This window comes from Austrofundulus limnaeus, unplaced genomic scaffold (assembly GCF_001266775.1).
Source record: "Austrofundulus limnaeus strain Quisiro unplaced genomic scaffold, Austrofundulus_limnaeus-1.0 Scaffold43, whole genome shotgun sequence".
NCBI classification, from domain to species: Eukaryota; Metazoa; Chordata; class Actinopteri; order Cyprinodontiformes; family Rivulidae; genus Austrofundulus; species Austrofundulus limnaeus.
Genome location: NW_013952445.1, coordinates 362,149 through 381,683, shown reverse-complemented (window position 1 = coordinate 381,683; position 19,535 = coordinate 362,149). Strand labels below are relative to the sequence as shown.

General features: G+C 37.2%; 1 protein-coding gene across 1 annotated transcript in view; it reads right to left on the bottom strand.

The window, feature by feature from the left end:
- atrnl1b (attractin-like 1b) overlaps positions 1-19,535 on the bottom strand; it is an 85,209-nt gene that overhangs the window by 9,516 nt on the left and 56,158 nt on the right. Inside the window, exons 26-27 of the mRNA XM_014007589.1 lie at positions 17,354-17,432; positions 1,850-1,957 (exon numbers count right to left, since the gene is read on the bottom strand). Coding sequence (XP_013863043.1) covers positions 1,850-1,957; positions 17,354-17,432 — 187 coding nt within the window. The remainder of the gene's footprint in view (positions 1-1,849; positions 1,958-17,353; positions 17,433-19,535) is intronic.

Sequence of the window (19,535 nt, the reverse complement as noted above, 5' to 3'; positions counted from 1 at the left end):
CCGCACCAGAGTTCGTATGAGTGTATTCACACCTGCACAAAAGGTCTGGACCAACGCTGGAAACGAACTCTGGTTCATTTAAAGCGGAGCAAATTATCAGGTCTGAATATGACCTCTGATTTACCATGGTTATATCCAGTTGCATACATTTAGCCGGTCTTTGTGCCCTTAGTTTGTCTTTATTTTCTCCTCTGCGGCAAAAAGCTCAAGGGTCTCGAACTTCCAAAGAACCAGTGTCTGGAGTTCTGATCCACAATTTTCTAAAACTCTTTCAAAGTTCTGCTTTAGATTTTAGCTGCTTTATTAGTTATTTTTCTGGCCAAGAATGAATCATTTTCAGACAATTTTTTTGTTCGTTCATTTGTTAGGCCACTTACCTCCAGCTCATAATTCACTGTGGCATTTACAGGGTCCTAAACTTAAAGGATGAGCCTGTGTTATGTAGAGAAAAAAACCTGAAAACTTATAAATAAATAAATAAATTTTAAATGGGCACTTTGTTATTAGCAAACTGTCACAAATACACAATTTGTTTCCATTTCTTTAATTAAGTGGAAAAATACCACAAAAACACAGTCGGACACAAAACCAAAGAATTTGACACCAACAAGACGCTACACATGCTGTTAGCTGAAAACCAAGCTGAAAGTTACTGCTTCTCTCTGATTTATTTTTGATGATTTTTTTTACCCTTGATATTCAAAAGTCTACAGACAGCTCTTTTAGCCTGACATTTCTTTTTTTGTTTTGTTTTGTTTTTTAATCCTCCACTGCTTTGTTAAGCACACACTGTATAAGATGCTGTCCTGGTCAGGTCAAAGAACTGGACAGTGAATAATTAAACAGTCAGAGTACAGGGGAAAACTTGGAAAGACCTTCAGAAAAACCTGTAGAACTATTGATCAAGGCCACTTAAGGAAATTACAACAAAGTCCAGGTCCTTGGAGGACAACTATAATTATGTGTTGTTTAAAACCTTAGTCGGTGGTATAAATGTAAGGACCCTTTTCTCCCCAAAAGGTCACGTCTTTTATTTTGCAGCAATAACTGGAAATCCAAGTGAAGCATACGAAGTCGCAGGTTTCTTTTTCGCGTTACATCTTGTCAAGAAACACAGGACTGCAGACCATAATCATTGTCAAAAACTGCTTGGAACACCGTTCACAGCCCAACTCCTGAGTGGCTGCACTTCACTGTGCCTCGCAGAAAAGCAACCTTGAGATAACTGTGCAGAGGAAGCAAGGACCGCTGCCGGAATAGACCATCCAACGCCACACGGACACATAGCACAACGAGAAAACCTAATTAGCATTTTAGTTTAATCAAAGCAAAGCCCCGTTTCTGACACTGCTTTGATGCTCTGAAAGTGCAACAGCATGATGCACTCAGAGAGCTGAGAAGCATTGTTTTTCTCCTCTTTTGCACTTTCCATTGCCCTTCACAACACCGTAATGCCCTGTGAGTACCACTCAGCAGACCACTCATTGCTAATGTGGTGCCTCTTTGCGGGTTGCCAAAGTGATTTTATTTCTTGCAGGAGCAGGTGACACGGAGCTTGTGCCTGGCTGAGGACTCAATGTTGGTCCTCACAGCTTATTCGGAAGAAAACTAAATATCCTTGATGTTTTAAGAGCAAATCACAAATATGAGTCTGCTTATATAAGATATCAGTGCAGGTAAACACAAAATGTGGGTAATAATGATGTAAGGATGAGTTTGTGTAAGAGGCGAAGGTTGTTATAGTTAAAAGTGTTGCAATAAAAGTGCTGGCCATTTTCAGAAAGTGATTGAAAAAAAAACAGCATAAACTAAAGCACCTGTGTGTAAGCTGTAAGCAGTGTGGACTCACATCAACAATGGGCTGCAGGACTTCTGTTAGCTCTCCTCTGGCTTCCAGCGAAAGAGCAACGGATGCAAATGGACGACTGGCCATCTGCTGACGCTCTCTCATCAGCTGCTGTAATAATAAACAGACGACACATCAACAAAACACAGGGAACTCTCAATCCAACAACTAACACTGATTCAAAATCTGAATAATATGGGGTATTTTAATGAAAAGCAAATAATCTACGAATTGGCTGATTTGATGAAGCGTCGATGCAAAGTTTTTCCTCAAACCGTTTGCAAAAGAAAGGGTGAGTTTGAGCGGCAAAACAAAATGAAAGGCAAACGAAACCCCTCCAAAACACCTTTTTCTTTTTTCCAACTAATCAATATTGTAAAACAACTAGTGGCACACTTTCATCAGCAGCGCAGTTTGATCAATATCTAAACAAGCTGCCGTTTTAGCAGCAAGGACATCACTGATTGGTATTGGTTTTGTGATGAGCTTAAGTGTGTCACATTAGGATCCAATTGTAGTTCAGAATGGGAAGCCGTTCAAGAGGTTTTGATAGCCAGCCTAATAATTCGCCCTTCTTATGTACTGTTTTATTAGAATTACACTATGTAAAAAAGTGTTTCTAAAATTTTTTTTTACAAAAATGTAAGTTGCATTCATTTTGTTGGTTGTTTTTAAATTTCCAATTTGGCATTAACAGAGACACATCATGCTTCTAAATCCTTCTTTATTACATTTAAATGGGACCTATTATGCAAAATTCACTTTTTAAATGTTTTTTTACTCAACTTCGGGTATGTACTTCTTCAAAAAACAGTCCTAGGACCAAAAAACATGCACCCAGGGGCATATTTACTGTAAGTAAATGTATTTTTAATGTATATTAACAACAAGTTTTATACTTCCGTCATTTTGTGATGTCGCAAGCCGTACGACAACCCACCAGAACCTGCGTTCAGCCCCTTATCTAGCAACCCCCRGGTGAGACTCCACCTCCTCAATATAAAAAGCCGTCACCGTGTTGTTGTGCAGTGCAGCTCATTTAACAACAAGCCTCCAATAGGGCAATGGGTAGAGTGTTGGACCAGAGAGTGGGAGACCAGGGTTAGAGACCTGTACTTCTATTGTTCAGCTTATCAAAGCCTTTTAAAGCCTATTTGTTCAGRTTTCTGAGGTATTTTGACCGCGCTGCTCCCTGCTCTGGTAACAGCATACAGAGTGAGCGCAGAGCAGAGGAGGGAGAGAAAAAATAAAAAGAAGCTGTAACCACGACTCTGCCTCTGAGTCTCTCATATGGTTGTACAACGGAGTTTCTACTATTATTAGCCATGCTAACGTAAACGCTGGCTTTGGAGGGCAGAGTTAATGYCAACAGATTTTTGGAGGGCGTTACCAACAGAGCTCATTAACATAAACAGCTCTTCTGAAAGGAAGTCAGAGCAGGCAGAACTAGAAAATGGGAAATTTTATTATCTGAGAATTATTTTGTGCATTAAATTGAATGAACATGGTCTGGATAGCCCACAGACATACCATAAAAATTTCTAGGACCCATAATTGGTTCTCCTTTAAATCATTCAGCTGGGGTCTATATAAAGTGGAACTGCAATGCTTTGGTCWGAATTCCTCTATATTGGAGCTCCACAAGCTTTTCACCCCGTTCTGAGATGTGTCAACTCGTTTCTACGCTGTCTCTCGAAATCCAAACGAGACACTTCACACCCCACGCTCCTCCAGCTTCCAGAGCAGTTTATTTTAGATTGATAAGAGGGATTTATGACAATATAGCGGTGCAGAAACTTTTAATTTACAAAATGATTAAAAGATGTCAACAACGAAAGACTTGTCCATCCAGCCTTACACGTTCGAGCCAAAGTCTAGCTGTCTTCATTAACAACTTCTTAATGCAGATGTCACACCAAGTGATGGAATACCCATGGCTGCAGTAGCAGACAACATAGTTCCAGTGGTCTGTGAAACTTTCAAAGGTGTACTCGTAACCCGGTAAAGTTTTGAGTTCCTTGATGAGTTGAAAGTACAATTATGTGCTCTTGGCATATTGATAATGGCCTGCAGTGGCAAAGATGTTGCACATCTTGGTTACAATGCAGGACAGATGCCTCCAGCAAGTCTTTTTAGGGAATCTTCAAACCTCTGCTTCAACACTAGTCTGTATGTCTAGCTCCCAGCTTTCCATCAACCACCTTCTCCATGAAGGTCCTCATGTCACCACACTCCTCCTCAGTGAAGGCAAGTTTCATAATGTGCTGATAGATGGCTGCATCGATGAGGAGGTGAGAACAAAACACCCTCCATCCATGATGTGGTTGGCTGTCATATGTCCAGGATAAATCAACTGAACCACCTGTAGTAGTCCAGAATCCTGCATGACGTTACCCACTGATCCAAGATCCAAGTGAAGTCCACCCAACCTTGAAATGTCTGGTAGATTTGCCTACTCTATGAAGTCCACAGTCTTCAGCCAAATCAGAGGATCAAAAGTCACTACAATGACAGCAGAGAGCCGTATGCACTCTGACAGTGGTAAATATGGTGTTAATGTCATTAGGGTCACCTTCAGTGACTGGGAGGAAATCAATTTGTGTGCTCTGCTTTGCATCACATGCATGGATTCTCTCATCCAGCCATTCCAGTCAGAGTGTGGGAACTCAGGATCCTGGGCTTTGATCACCCACTCCGCTCCCCAGAGTGTATCACCTGAGTGAGGTCACGAGCCAGGAGGAGAGCTCAGTGATGGGTAGAAATTTGATGGTGTTTATTCCTGTCTTTTTCTTGTTAGTAAATCGAAGACGTCAGCTCCTCTCAGGATTTTAGCTTTGTTGAGTGCCTTTAGCTTCGCTCTGGGGACAGCTGCTCATGTCTGTGGATCTGGCAAAGGTGGTGCTGGAGAAGTGCTTTTGGTCCAACCCATTGAGTGGAAGGGAGTGTTTCCATGCACATAGACAGTGTTTAAATCTATATTGTCTCCAACAAAACTGAGTGGCTGCATCGTTTCCCCAACCTCCATAAAGACCAACTCATCAGTACTTAAGATTTCACTTTCACTGGCTATCATCACTGACTGATCTTGGAGTGCAGCATCAATCCCAAACTCATCATTGATCTGATCATTGGTTTCTTTCACAATGGTTTTGTGTGCTGCCAGAAGTATCTAGGGCACTATCTCTACTCATGCTTTTAAGGAAGCTGTTGTTGACATTCATTTTAACCCAAATCTATAATCTAGATCTATGGCAAGCCCCATTATGTGTGGAAATACACCTGACCAAGTCTGACAGAATGTAGCTGCACAACATTCACTCTGTGCATATCTGCAGAGGCAGGACTGGATATTTCAACAGAGCATGTGTCTTATGGCTCCTGAGCTACTGAAGTTCATGAGTTGTAATTGTTATTGAGACTGCAGCAACGGTGGTGCAACTGCAATAAAATGGGGCCATGTGCATCTCGCTCTGTAGTCCATAAAGTTATCACATACAGAAACTGCAGTCATGATGTTGAGTCTGAAGAAGACAATAACTTTTACTATATCTCGATAGACACATGATCAGTATAAATAAAAGGTTAGTCCAATAATTTCACTGAACTGCACAGCATTCTGGGGGATGTAGGCAGAGAAAAGGCTTTGGCCACTTGACCTCTCATGGCCCAGCTAAGCAAGGTTTCACCACAATGCTTTATAACTGCTTAAAATTTTTTAATAGAATGATGTGGAGTGAAAGGAGAAAATGAGTTCAACAGCTCAAGAGGAAATTTGTGAATAAAAGAGAAAAGGTCACGTCACCAGTTTGGCGGTATTAATTAGACTTTTTTTCTCCTGGTCCTTATTTCAAATGGATAAAACAAAAAACTCATCAATAATTATCAGTACCAACTGATATGAAATGCTTAAATTGTACATACATAGATATATATATTTTTGCCATATTGCCCTGCCTAACAGTGAATTAAAAATAACTTAGTATTCTACAAATATGTGAAATAAAAGCTACTGCAAATATAAATGTAAAACTGAGCGTGGACTTTTTCAACAGAGTCCAACAAAGCCAAAAGGTTTGGGCCAGATCTGGCGTCAAGCTGGCACTGCTGGCTGACTGCTGCCATGGCAAGTGGTTTGTCAACAGGATGTGGGCCAGATCTGGCAATGATGGAACTATATATGATGGCATTCCACAACCGGCCCATTTGGTTTATGTGGCCCAAATCTATTAGTGTCACTACTGGCTCGATTGTGTTTTGGGTTTTGTGATGCGGCCATGCATGGACCACCTCTGGCAAAATAAACCTAGAGTATCAAAAGGGCCATCAGTCTTTGTGGTATCTGCTCCGAGTGAAAGTGTATTATGTGCACCAGAACTGGGTCAGACAAATTTAGCTTTATGGAGTATTTATGGTGAAATATATGCTTACAATCAACTCAGAATCATGAAAAAAAAATCCTGATTTGACCCCTCACACTTAAGGCCCAATTTTTAAAATCTATTTTTTATCGGTGCCCTAACTTGAGCAGGGCTTTTTTCAGGATTTCCCTCAGGAGCTGAATTTCAATATTAATACATATTATAAACACACATGTACATACATATATGTGAAGAAACAGCTTGGTAAGAATTTATCTGGCAGATTTTCACATTTCCCTAACTGTTGCAGTTCTGTTGCAAATCCTGTGATGTTATAGTTCAGAAAACTTCATAGAAAATAAAGAAAACTGAATATGATCCACACAGAATATAAAGATATCTATGCAGCACAGAGAGAGTCAAAATTAAACTTTTCTTCATGGCTAGAAACTTCATGTACACAACAAAATGTAATTAACAACTAAAAAAGTGGATTTTACATAATGTTCCCTTTGCCCCTTTGATGAAAGGTTTTAAATTTGTGTCTTGAACACAAAACTTGAGTAAAAATATCTGTTATTTAACGTAATTAGAGATCAAACGGAGTAATTTATGATTTTATTTTGTAAAACATTTGACGCTGAAACAATAGAAGCAGTTTACACCTCGGAGCTATTAGGAAAACCTACTCAAATTTACCATTTGGACTGAAAATAACAATTATGCAAATTCTACACTCACAATCACAGATTTATTTAAAGACTAGGTCAGGATACTGTAGGCAGCCATTTGTGTTCTGTTCAGGGTGTACTCAGGAAAATAATGAACTTTTACTTAGACATCTGTGGTCTTTTTTATTTTAAATAAGCTAAAAAAAACAAACATTCTCTAAAACCTTTGTTTTATTGATAGCTCTATTTAACCTTCTAACCTGTCTCAAAAGATCTCAAAATGCCAAAGATTTGTTTGATCTGCTTTATTTGACTGGATACAGATGACTAACCCCGAAGCACCAGATGGTTTGTCACACAGAACCATCTGGAAAGGCGCCCGTTGAAACTGTTTGAAAACTGCCAGGGAATTTCAAATAAACATTTGGCAGGTAAACAGATGAACTATCTGTCCATCACTATTTATCATGGACAACTGCAGGGTCAACCAGTTGGATCAATGTAGCGGTGCCAGTGGCAGTTGGCCTACTACTTCTGGAGGCAGAAAATGAATTTTCCAGTGACAAAAAGATGGTAGTGTTGGTCGTTGACCATCTTTTAGATAATAAAAGTACTCTTTAATCATCTAACCAAGAAGCTGTTCTTTCTGATGGTTCCTTTTGCACTTGTAACAACCATGTCTTGATATGTAACTTGGAACCTGGTACAATCATGCTCTTCACTCCCACAACAATCAAACAGCCGTGCAAGGTAAATGGACATTAATTTTAGAAAACTCCCTTTTTTCAGTATTTAACTCTTCACCATGTACGTAAATGCTCAGTGACCATGTTTATGCCACATATCCATCGAATGTTTTCTGAAGAGTCAAACATTAGTTACCTGTAATACAGAATCAGTGGAGTCCGTAAGAGAGAAAAGTTGAACAGCTTTGTTCAATTTGAAAATGTCCCCTAGGGGAGGTAGTGCAAAGGGGGGAGCGAGCACCCACATGAAATTGACATTRATCACCTGATTGATTTTTCCTTTTTTAAACCTTATATCTAAGGTCCAACGTTAAATTGTCGTACATCTCTGCCATTAAACATCAAACCAGCAATACAAAACCTATGGATTTGAGCTGCTGGGTCACAACAGGTCAAAATGAGAAATGTTGCCCTTTTCGAAAGAGATAAACGCAGGATGGAGGGGCCTGGTGAGGTGGTTGCGAAACAAGAAAACAGCTTACGGCTTATTACAGTTTCCAACACAAAAGCTTCAAATCCAACAACATTCATCCTAAATGTCAGATAGCAGTAATGTTATTTATCATGTTGCAGAATTCATTTTAACGCAACAAACCACAACAGGAAAGCAGCAGCAGAATCAGTGCACRCTAGCAACGTGCCGCGTGTCATCGAAAATGTGCTGGGAATACAACCATCAAAGAGGCCAACACAATACCAGAGAGTTTCTAGAAATGAATGCTAAGTAAATGACAAAAGGCACGGCTGAACTCTGTAAAACCAATTAATGTTCATGCAATGACAGACAGATTTTGTCAAGAATACAAGCTGGAGCCATTCACGGTTTTGATAAGGGTGGTCGTGGACTGCATTGGTATGCAACTTGATTAATTTGGTAAGTGAGGGCATGAATTATCTGTCTAGTGAATACAACGTTTTGTTCCCATCATTGGATTTTATGAGGAGGTGGGTGTCATCCCGCCTCTTAGCATATTCTACACCTAAGCAGGTCACACTGTCCTTTTTTAAAGATCACTGGCTGTACCCGCAGGCCTTTTCCTGGAGAGCCAGAAAATACATTAACATGCAATAATTAAAATAAAAATGCATGCACAGACCTGTATTACTTTTTCTATTATGAATTTTTTTTCTAGGATAATTTATTTACACACTAAAACTCTTAAATAAACAAATCCAGCCCGGTATGCTCTAACAATTTGCAAGCTAAATGAGCCTGGAGAACTTGAGTTATTGTACGTAAATTATTAAGCTAAATTATATTAAATATATATATATATATATATACATATTTATTACGGAAGAAGATTCTAAAGATCTAAAAAGCAAAGACTACAGCTATACCTGAAGTGAAACTTCAGCAGAAAATTAATAGAAGACAAACTTTACCTTGAACAAAGGACAATCAAGGTGAGAAGGGGCTTAAGAGTGAGATAATCTTATTGTAGCAATCAATGACCGCTGATTGAGCTCTTCAAGAGCAAAATGAAAGACCATCAACTCTGTAGGGGACATGTGAACACTGTGGTTGGTAACGTGTTCCTGTCACTCTTGTCAGCCTCAGTAAAAAATTCGACAATGTAGACTGCGAAAAATAAAAAAGAAAGTGTACAACAGAGTGAATAATGTTCTTAGTGTATTGTCAGAGCTGTGTTAAAGATAAGAAGTTTACTAGGAATATTTTTCAGATTTGTAACTCCTTAAAGTTTTATGCATCCAATTAACCTTCAAAGCTCAGAGTCTATTGGTCACAGTGGTTTATTTAGCAATGTAACTTCATCCACCGTAGGGGACAAAATGCTGCTTTACCTCATCATATATGAACACAGCAATTACCAAAGTCATTATCTTCTGTGCTGCACAACCATTTTAACCATTTATGTCTTTATATTCTTCTGCTATAAGGCAACCATATTTTGTGATTTTTCTGGTGGTGTTCCAAAGTTTTCCTTTGGACACTGGTTGATGACCATGTCAGCATATTGTGCAATGTGAGCTAGAAAAACAAAAAGTGGACAAGTGGAGGACACAGAAAGAAGTGTCAGTCATAATCTGAAAACACATTTACATGTTATGTCTTTAACATTTACAAAAATATTCCAGCAAATACCTGACTTGGGGCTTGAGAGATACRTCATTCTTCATCTAATTATCTATTACACATCAAGATTTTAGCTAGTAATTATTTTTTTTGTTGCTAAAAATGTATTCAATGCCTGGAAAATTGTCATATCTGATATTTTTTATAGATTCAGTTAAACAAATGGAAACAAATTGTGGCTTTGCTGCTAGTAACTTAAAGACTCAATTGAACATTTCTTCCCCCCCCCCCCTTTTTTTTTGCCAAATTCTTATATTTTAACAACATTGACTATTTGTTTGAGTTTTAGTGTCTTTTTATGCCTGAATGGTTCATAATTGTGTGGGGTGACTTAACATACAAAAACACTAATCTGAAATGGTTCTGGACTGAAAAGAAGTGAAAAAGCAAAAAGAGCATCCATAAAACATCCCGTCTTTTTAACCATAGGCGTGGAGGTTCTCTGTTTCTACACGTGCCAGCTTAAAAATGGGCGGGAGATAAAGAGAATGAAGCTGCATTAAAAAAAACAAAAAAACTAAGGTTTTGTGTGTAAGAAAATGTGGGTCTTGGTCGCGTGAAATGTCAGTGCACTCCTCCCCTGTTTCCCCCCGACAGGTAGCTGCAAGGAGGTCAGCCCTTGTCCTCCATCATGGCATTTAAAGCTGTTGTCTTTGCCTCCCTTGGTCCCCACTCGAGCTCCAAGATTTGCCCCCACAACCTCGACCAGAATTATTCAAAAATAACAGATGCACCTTTGTTACCGTGTTCTTTCAGGTCTAAGCAAAGATGAAAGCCCTTATTAATGGATGTTGTAGTGTGAGAAACAAATGGCTTTGTGTGATCAAAATAATACAGGAAATGACACTTTGTTTTCTGGAGAGTTCTTGGAATTGGTGTTATTTCTTCACATCTATTACTAACATCACTAATTGTCAATGACTGTTTTTGTTACACACAAATACGTTTTTTTTTTCTGGGTGTTTCAGAGAAAAATCTTAAAGTGCATGAAAATAAGGCTTTCAAACTTTTTTCCTTCCTAGCTCAGAGTCTATAATTACTGACAGAAATTTCACAGCGGAGAGCCCGTTTAAAAAAACACACACACACACACACACACACACACACACACACACACACACACACACACACACGGACGTCCATATGCCACTTGGCTGGATCAGTCTCATTATTGACCCCACTCTTCCTGAAAGCCTCATTAAAACTCATTCATTCCACATCCTTATATGAGACGAAGGCTCAAATTGACCCCAGCACAAATTCTTTCATCCCTTATTTGAACAAGTCTCTTAAGTGCGGGGGTTGCTCACAAGCTTTTTAAAACCAACTGGACACAGAATTTGGTCAAAAAAAACCCCACTTCACCTCTGTCACAGGACTGGCAGATCTGAATCTGTTTATCTGTGTGAGATTTAATACCTTCAAACCACATGTAAGCGACAGCAAATTTCACATAAATATATAACAACTTCATAATAATTATATATTGCGTTACATTTGATCCTGCAAGCAGCATCCGCTCCTGTGTCGACTATTAAAGTCATTTTGGTGAGCGATTAATAACTGCAATCAAATGGAACAAATTATGAAATCCTTGGCTGGTTTATGATATTCATGCCAAAATTAAAACAAATAACACTGCAATCCATGTTAAATCACTTTTACTTAGACAAAATGTGCAAAGGGCCGCTTAAATAAAAGATAATAGGTTGTAAAACCCAATAACAATAAATGATCTAAAACAAAAATAAGATGCAGATGTGGGTCAATATAAGTATTCATTACATTGTGAAATGTGTAGAACTACATCTAGTCATACACTAGACCAGTGGTTCCCAAACTTCTCAGCTTTTGACCCACAAAATACCAGCAGCAGAGACCTGTGGCCCCAGTTTTTGTTGCTTGATAAACACTGTTTTCATGTCAAATAAACAAGGACATGGTAACAATATTCATTATGCTATTTTTGTACATTGTAAGTACACTAACCTTACACTTTCTTAACAACAAAGGCAAAAAAAAGTTATTTGTAATTTTTTTTGAGTAATTATTTCAGAAAATAATTTCAGGACCCCACCTTTATGTTTCAGGACTCCACCTTGGGTCCCGACCCCAACTTTGGGAACCACTGCACTAGACTGTGCATAAAACGTATTTACTTGGAGAGACCTTGAGTGGTTCTATAATGATTTCTACAAAAGATTTTACAGATTCTAGCATTATGGAAGAGTGGTCATAAGAACTGCAACATTTAAAGTAGTTTAAAGTCTGCTTCCAACGCTAAAGTACCAGTAACAGCACTGAAGGACACCCTCTAGGCTTCAATAGCTTTCAAGTAAAGGTTAGCAAAACACAGGTTCTGCCTACACTGTTTCTTTCAAAGTAGGCCACCAGAAAATGCCACAACAGAATACAAATGATTTTAATTTCCTCCTGTTTAAAATTCTACATGTCTAAATGTTGTTTAAGAATAGCTAATACTTCTAATTTATTTTGAAGAGTCTGTGTAAAACATTTTATCATTACTTGTGTTCAACTGAATAGCTACAACTACCTGATGAAACATTTATTCTAAGAGCATCTATCCAGCTAAGAGTTTACCAAACATCTCATCAAAATGTGAGTTGTTTCCAAGATGAAGCTGGGATTGTCGTTCAGTTAAATTCAAATTCAAGTCAAATTATGGATTATATCGTATGCAAAAAACATTAAGAAAAAAGATAAAAAATATGGCATCAGCTTCACAGTAGGATGGACAACAAATAAAAGTGAAGATAGAAAATTKTATCTGGTATATTTAGGTTTATATATCGTTTTAGCAGCAGTACTTCTAGAAATAACTCATTTTTTTATGACTTGTGTTCACTTATGTGTTCTGAACAAAGTTAACTTTCACTTCTAAAGGAAACTGAATATTTTGTTTGTATTGTAACCAAACTAAAATTTAAAGATGCATGCTTTTCTTTTAAAGGGGATATATCACGCTTTTAAATTCTTTCTTTTCACATTTAAATCATTCAGTTGGGGGTCTATATACCTGCATATAGAACCATTTATAGAACTATAGAACTGCAATGCTTTGGTCTGAATTCCTCTTTATTGTAGCTCCACAAGCCCCTCTTTTACCCACTTTCTAAGGTGCGTTTGAGAGCACCCCGTTTCGCTATTTTTGGAGTTTTATAGCAGAGATACGACTGTCTAGTGATCTAGAAGCTTTTATTTACAAACTGGTTAAAACATAACAACAGAAGTCTTGTCTATCCAGCCTTACATGTTGGAGCCAGAGTCTGACTCAGAACAAGAGGAGGATGAAGATGACAAACCTACAGAATTGTGGATTTACAAGAAATGGTAAGCCGATAGTCTATGACCTTGGTCAGCAGTTCTGCAGCAAAAACCGTGATTTATTGTTCAAAATACATAATAAAAAATAGAGAAAACTGATCGGATTGAAAAACATGACCMAACCCGAATATAAGATATCTATGCATCTACAAGAGAGACTAAATTCAAATTGTCTGCGCTTTTAGAGACTCCAAGTACACAACAAAATGTATTTAAGGGCTAAAAAAAGTGKTTTTTCCATGAAATGTCCCCTTTAACTATGTTTATTCCCAGGTCCCATCTGGATCCAACAGAGTCTGGGTCCACCAGGTGCAAATAAATTATGCAGTTACATGAGATCAGATGACCACCTGAATAAACCAAACCTCTCCATCCATTTCCTCTGTGATGTGGGGCAAATTTTACCACGAATATGACACAACTCATCTGGCTCAAATMGTGAAAAAGAGGTTCGGGGAGCTTGAGAAATCATTCGCATGTATGAATTGGTCCATTAGGAGTGTTTGGAAGAGTTTTTTTTCCTGCAGCAATCCAACTCCCTTATCATTACTACAAGATCTTTGAGACAAAATTTAAGCCTAAACAAATGTGACACTGCATCAGTCAATGCCACTGTAGATGTGTGCCACATTCAAAGCTAAAAGTGGCTCACATATCCATACATATATTTGACAGTTAATCAGTGAAAAGAAAAGGTGAGCAGAAATTTAATGATGTAAGGCCATCTGTTGCAATCATTTTTAATGACTAGCTGTTTGGGTCGGCATAACTCAGAGGCATGGCAATAACAATTTCTCTTTACCTTCATATACATCAATTWAAAAAAATCATCCTATGATTATCGATGTCATTTCCAAAGTTGAAATTAATTGTATAAGTTTAATAACAAGCTACAGGTCAGAAGGAGGAATAAAATTAAACAGAATTCACTCTGAAGAGATGGGAAATGGGGGGTTTCTCCTAAACCCAGAAATTATCCCGTACCATTTAGATTAAGAGCAGTAAGGTAAATTTGCATATATTTGCTCCTTTCCTCCATTTTTCTGCACAGTACTTTTCTGACCCACTTTTGTGATTTCTGCTGCCAATCTTCTCARATTTCACCGCTTTTCAGCCTCGTCCTTTTCCAGCCTCATCGTTCATCCTAACGCTGAATATTAATGATTAATATACGTCTCCCTTTTCATTCATGACTTGCTTGCTTCCTTCAATCCTCTTCCCACTAATCCACTAAACCTAAACCCAGACATAACTTCAGTTATCTTTGCTGCTAACTAATAAACAAAGGGAAGAGAAATAAATCGTCATTATCTCCAACAAGGCTTCTTTTAAGTCTTTTACAGCCTGTTTTACTAACATACACTGACAAAACCATACAAATACAAACATTTGGATTATTTTGAAAAGTTAAAAGGGAATGTCTGGTATCTATGCAATAGATTCTGTGAATAATTTTTACTGAGAAGAAATAAACACCTTGATTCTTTTCTACATGRTTGTGCTTTAAAATTGATATTTTGAATGTACGTATGTTTCCAATCAGAAGGACACAAAGTGAGCTTTCACATAGTACTTTTCACATATTTTCCAACATAAAAACAAAACAATACCAGCTTCCCAAGGAAACAGTTTTGATCTCATTGCTTTTTCTCTGAACCACTTGATACCTTTGTTTTCTGTTWTTAACAGGTAATGACCCATAGGCATGCTGTTTGCTGTACTAGGAAAACAAAATCTCGTGACTATTACTATARACCACTTGTCTCTAATTACCCCTGATGGATAAACACGTCCTGTTATATAAGCAAAAAACAAAGAACCGCTCTCAGAAAAAATAATGGAGTATTGCTATTTCCATAAAAAGGAATGYGTTTAATGAAGGATGCCGTTCGTATTGAAGGTAACCTAGAGTTCAGAGTTAAGCTGGACACTACCCTAATTACGAAGACTGCCAGTGTTTCCAAGAAAGTGTTGTTGCAGTATTTTGTTATTAAAACAGACATTTATCTTAAATTGTAACAAGTAAAAAGAACTACAATTGCATGTCTAATGACCACTTTTGATTTAAAGCTAAGAGTCAAGGTTTGCAGGAGCACTGCTCTCCATTATTACACCTGCCCTCCCTTTGCTTTAAAGCACAAAGCAAAGGAATGATCTCTTACAATTTAATGGGAGTGATGATTTATTACCTAATAATAAATAATTGCTCACCAATAAGCCTAGTTTTTAAATTACAATGAAATGATGAAAGTATTCAAAGCTCCTTTGTCAGAAAGACTTCATTTTTCACTTTTATTAAGACTTTACTCTTACCTCCTCACTTTAGTGATCCTCAGCATTATTGTCTACACGTTCTGTATTGTTTTCCACTCTGTTCATATTGACCGTCACAGTTTTAATCAATGTTATCCTTAGTATAATTGCGTCAATCTGGTTTATTGCCTTTTTTTCCTGTTCATGCCCGATCATCATGCGACCTAAAAAAGCTTGAGCATTTCTATAAAAAAAACAGAGTAAAATTCCAGCATCCAGATGTGCGAAACTGATCCATTCAGACATGTTAGTTCTACAAACATGTTTTTATTTAACTGGCRTCTATTAATCTGTAAAAAATTAATTTCAGTTTGACATTGAAGAGGATTTTTTTATATAAAATCTTTTGTCAAAAATATTAATTTATATTGATCATGATTGATTTACAACAGCAACAAAAGCATAAAACATTTGAAGCACTGAAACATAATAAATTTACTTTGCACAAATTCACCATGTTGCAAATGCAAGATGTATTCTTGTAGTTAAAAAAATTAGCTTAACTGCCAAAAAATATTGACAGCTCCTATTTGCGACGGTACTGTTGGTAGATTATTAGCTTTGTCTAACCATGAAAATGGAGAAATAATAGAGAACAAAGAGCTCCTTTGTACTGGACTGTAACACTTTGGAAACTAATGGTTGTCTCTTTTGTGTTTCATGTCAACCCCACTCCAATTTACTTTGGATAAAGTGAATTGCTGCATTGTATGTAGCCACGCACACAGGAAAGAAAGGTGAAACGAATTAGCTGTTCGGGGGAGTTGTGGTCAAAGCTTTGTTTTATCTTTTTGCTGAATTGAAACAGAATGGGGGCTTATGTTGTGCCTTYTTTACAYTTACAGCTTAATAACTACYRTATTTTTCAGACTATAAGCCGTGACTTTTTTCCTGAACTTTGAACCATGCGGCTTATACTCTGGTGCGGCTTTTACGTGGATTTTTTTCTTCAGCCACCAGGCGGCTCTTATGCTGCATTTGCTTCAACCACTCTCAAAAAAAGAAAGGAAAAAAAAGAAGAAAAAAGCGATCGCTTCCAGAGCCGACTGTTGTACCAGGAAGCAGTGATTTAAAGATAGTCAATGGCCAAAAACTCATAAAAGGGGATAAAACAGACATTTTTTAACGGTGGAATCTGGCTGATAAAAACTTTGGAGCTTAATCCGGGACCAGTTTGTGGATAAACGTCGAGTGAAGAGTCGTAGACTTTTTTTTTTTGGATGACTGACGGGGATAAATCATTCACAAAAACTGGCCGAATGTGAAGCGCATCATTTCCTGATGTCTGCCAGTGGATCCTAACAGCGTGGAGCAGAGTGAATGAGTCCACCATCACCAATGGGTTCTGAAAGGCTGGACTGCTACGTGAAGAGGGCACCACAGCTTCAGAGCCAGCATTACCCCGAGAGGACTGCGACACAGAAAGCTACACTGAATAGATACCGCTGTGTGACGCAGCTTTTCTCAGCTTGTTTAACTCCGACACTGAAGAGGAGGACTTCGATGGTTTCAGTGCGCCKGAGGACGATGAATGAGACGTTTTGTTGGACCAGAAACTGTTAAAGAAAACTACCAAAATAAGGTCAGTTAAATGAACCGTATTCCTCCGAACTTTAATTCTTAAAGGTTTGCTTTTTATGTTTTGATGCTGAATTCACTTTTTTGACGACAATTTTGGGTGTACTGTTTTTTATGTTGGGGGTGCGGCTAATAGTCCGGTGCGGCTTATAGTCCGAAAAATACGGTATAACAGCTATATGTCTAACATTAATATCACATCTGGCACAGACTGTACTTAAAGTGAAAATCACAGTAAATTTCCCAATGAATGCCACATCATTTTTAAGAATATYTTTAGATGAAATGGGATACCAAGTGTCAGAGCTGCATTCAGTAGAGGACACCTTTAGAAGAAACTACAAGTTACATAAGGAAAGTTTGGCCTGCTTTACAAGTCAACATAATTGTGGACTTACTTCTCTGCGTCGTGAAGCCCAACAGGTCTGTTTGATCTTCCACACCACTGCTGCCACCAGGAGTAGAGACAGAAAGCAGCTATGGTGAAAGAGAAAAAAAAAGCAAGATAAGTTATGATTTTCAACATTTATCCTATCGGCATATCTATGGTTACAGGGTGAAACACTGACTAAAACAAATATGTAGTCAACTTTTATTACTTCTTTTTTCTGATTGTTGGCCTCCACATATTTTATTTTGATAACTAAAAGATTGTTATGACTTTTTCAAAAAGTACTCAGGTGTTAAAAGAAAACACGAAAAAAATCACATTTTCAGTTCAAATCCAGAGAGCTCTGAATTACTTTTCTGAAATTTGTTGGAAAAGATAAAATGGAATTGTTAACATTCAAAACAATCAAAACAAAGCTAAAATTAGCAAAACAGTAGCTAAAACCTAAAATTCTTAAAATAGTAACCAAGAGCTAAAACAAAACAAATACTAAAAGCTAAAACTAGCAAAACAAAAAGCTTAAGTTAGCGCAATAAAACCTTAAAGAAAAAAATAGGCAAACAAAAGGCTAAATTAGCCAAACAGTGGCTAAAAAATTACCTAAACCATGGACCATAAGTTAAGACCAGCAACACAATACCTAAAAGCTAAAAACTAGCAATGCAAAATCTAAATTTAGCAAAACAATATCTAAAAGCTAAAACCAGCAAGAAATCATGGGCTCAAATTAGTAAAACAAAAGCTAAAATTAGAAAAAGTAGTTAAAACCTCTATATTATTATAATAGTAGCTAAAAGCTTTATTCAGTGAAACAATAGCTAAAAGCCAAAACTGGCTAAACAAAAACTAAAAGCTAAAATTACTACAACAATACCTTAAAGTTTAGCAAAATAAAATCTTAAACTTGTATACATGTATATAAATGATTTCAAGAAATATGTTTGGACCAAATACATTCCTTAACGCTTTAAAAGTCAGCATTTTCAGACAAAAACAAACAATTTTTTGATCATTTTAGTATTTCTATAATGAGTCAATTTTGTTTAAAAAGGGATGTCTAATTTTCAAAATTGACCTAACGAGGGTGGGTATAAACAGAACTATATTAAATATAAAATAAGAGAAACATTCAAATGTTCAAAGTTTCCTTCTAACTTTTAAAAACAGCAAAGTGAGAGAGCTGATTCGAGGAGGTGGCACATTAAAGTCTCAGCAGACTGGATATTTTGGCCGATTACTTCGATTAATAACCCAACAGAACAATCATTAGTCATTCGGCAAGATGCAAGCATGACCGCGACAGAAAAATATGACTGATTGAGAGCTTCCACTTCATTATCCTTTGACATATCCTGTAAAGATGATTAGCTGCTAAAGAGACAGTCTACACCTCTCACAGAGCTCGTTGAAATAGGTTGAATGAATTGTTTGTTGTTTGATCTTTGAATAAAAACTTGTTTTGCTCTTTTTTTTGCACAAAAATAAGCTATGTGAAAACAAATTAAACTTCAAGCATTAATATTCATTTTGTCGTAACTCAGCCATTAAAGTAGTAAAAAGTTTTGTGCATGTCTTATAATGAAGAAGTATTTATTTTCTTTGTTTTTAATTTTATATAATTAACTTAAAAAATAAATAACATAAATCTCTTCTTTGTGTCCGTGAAGCAGGACAAAGAAAGTCCTTCCTGAAATCTGAGCAGGAGCCTCCTGTCTTTAGGGACGTGCCCCATTTCTGTGATGTCCGGACTGATATAATGAGCACATTTCACGAGAGACACACAGCCGTCTCCGATATCATAGGCCAATTTGTTTGATATGTAAACTTCAGTCAGCCACATGTTTGAGATGTATCTGAATAGATGTTTGAACAAGGCGATAACAGGGGGGCTCAGCAAACAAGGAGGAGGGAAAAAAACATCCTGCTGAAAGAATAAATCACTTTTTCTTTACCTTCGGCTTCTATACAAACATTTATCACTCAGATTTTTTTAAATCTCTGAGACACAAAACTACTCACTATGTTTTATTTTGAATTYGATCTGCTGAGTTGTAAAAACCACAACAGTTAGCAGAGTATTAGGGTCACACGAGATTTTTATTATTATTAAGGGAATAAAGTCATATTATTAGGAGATTAGTCGTAACATTACAAGAATAAAGATGTTTGAGAAGAAAGTCATATTATTA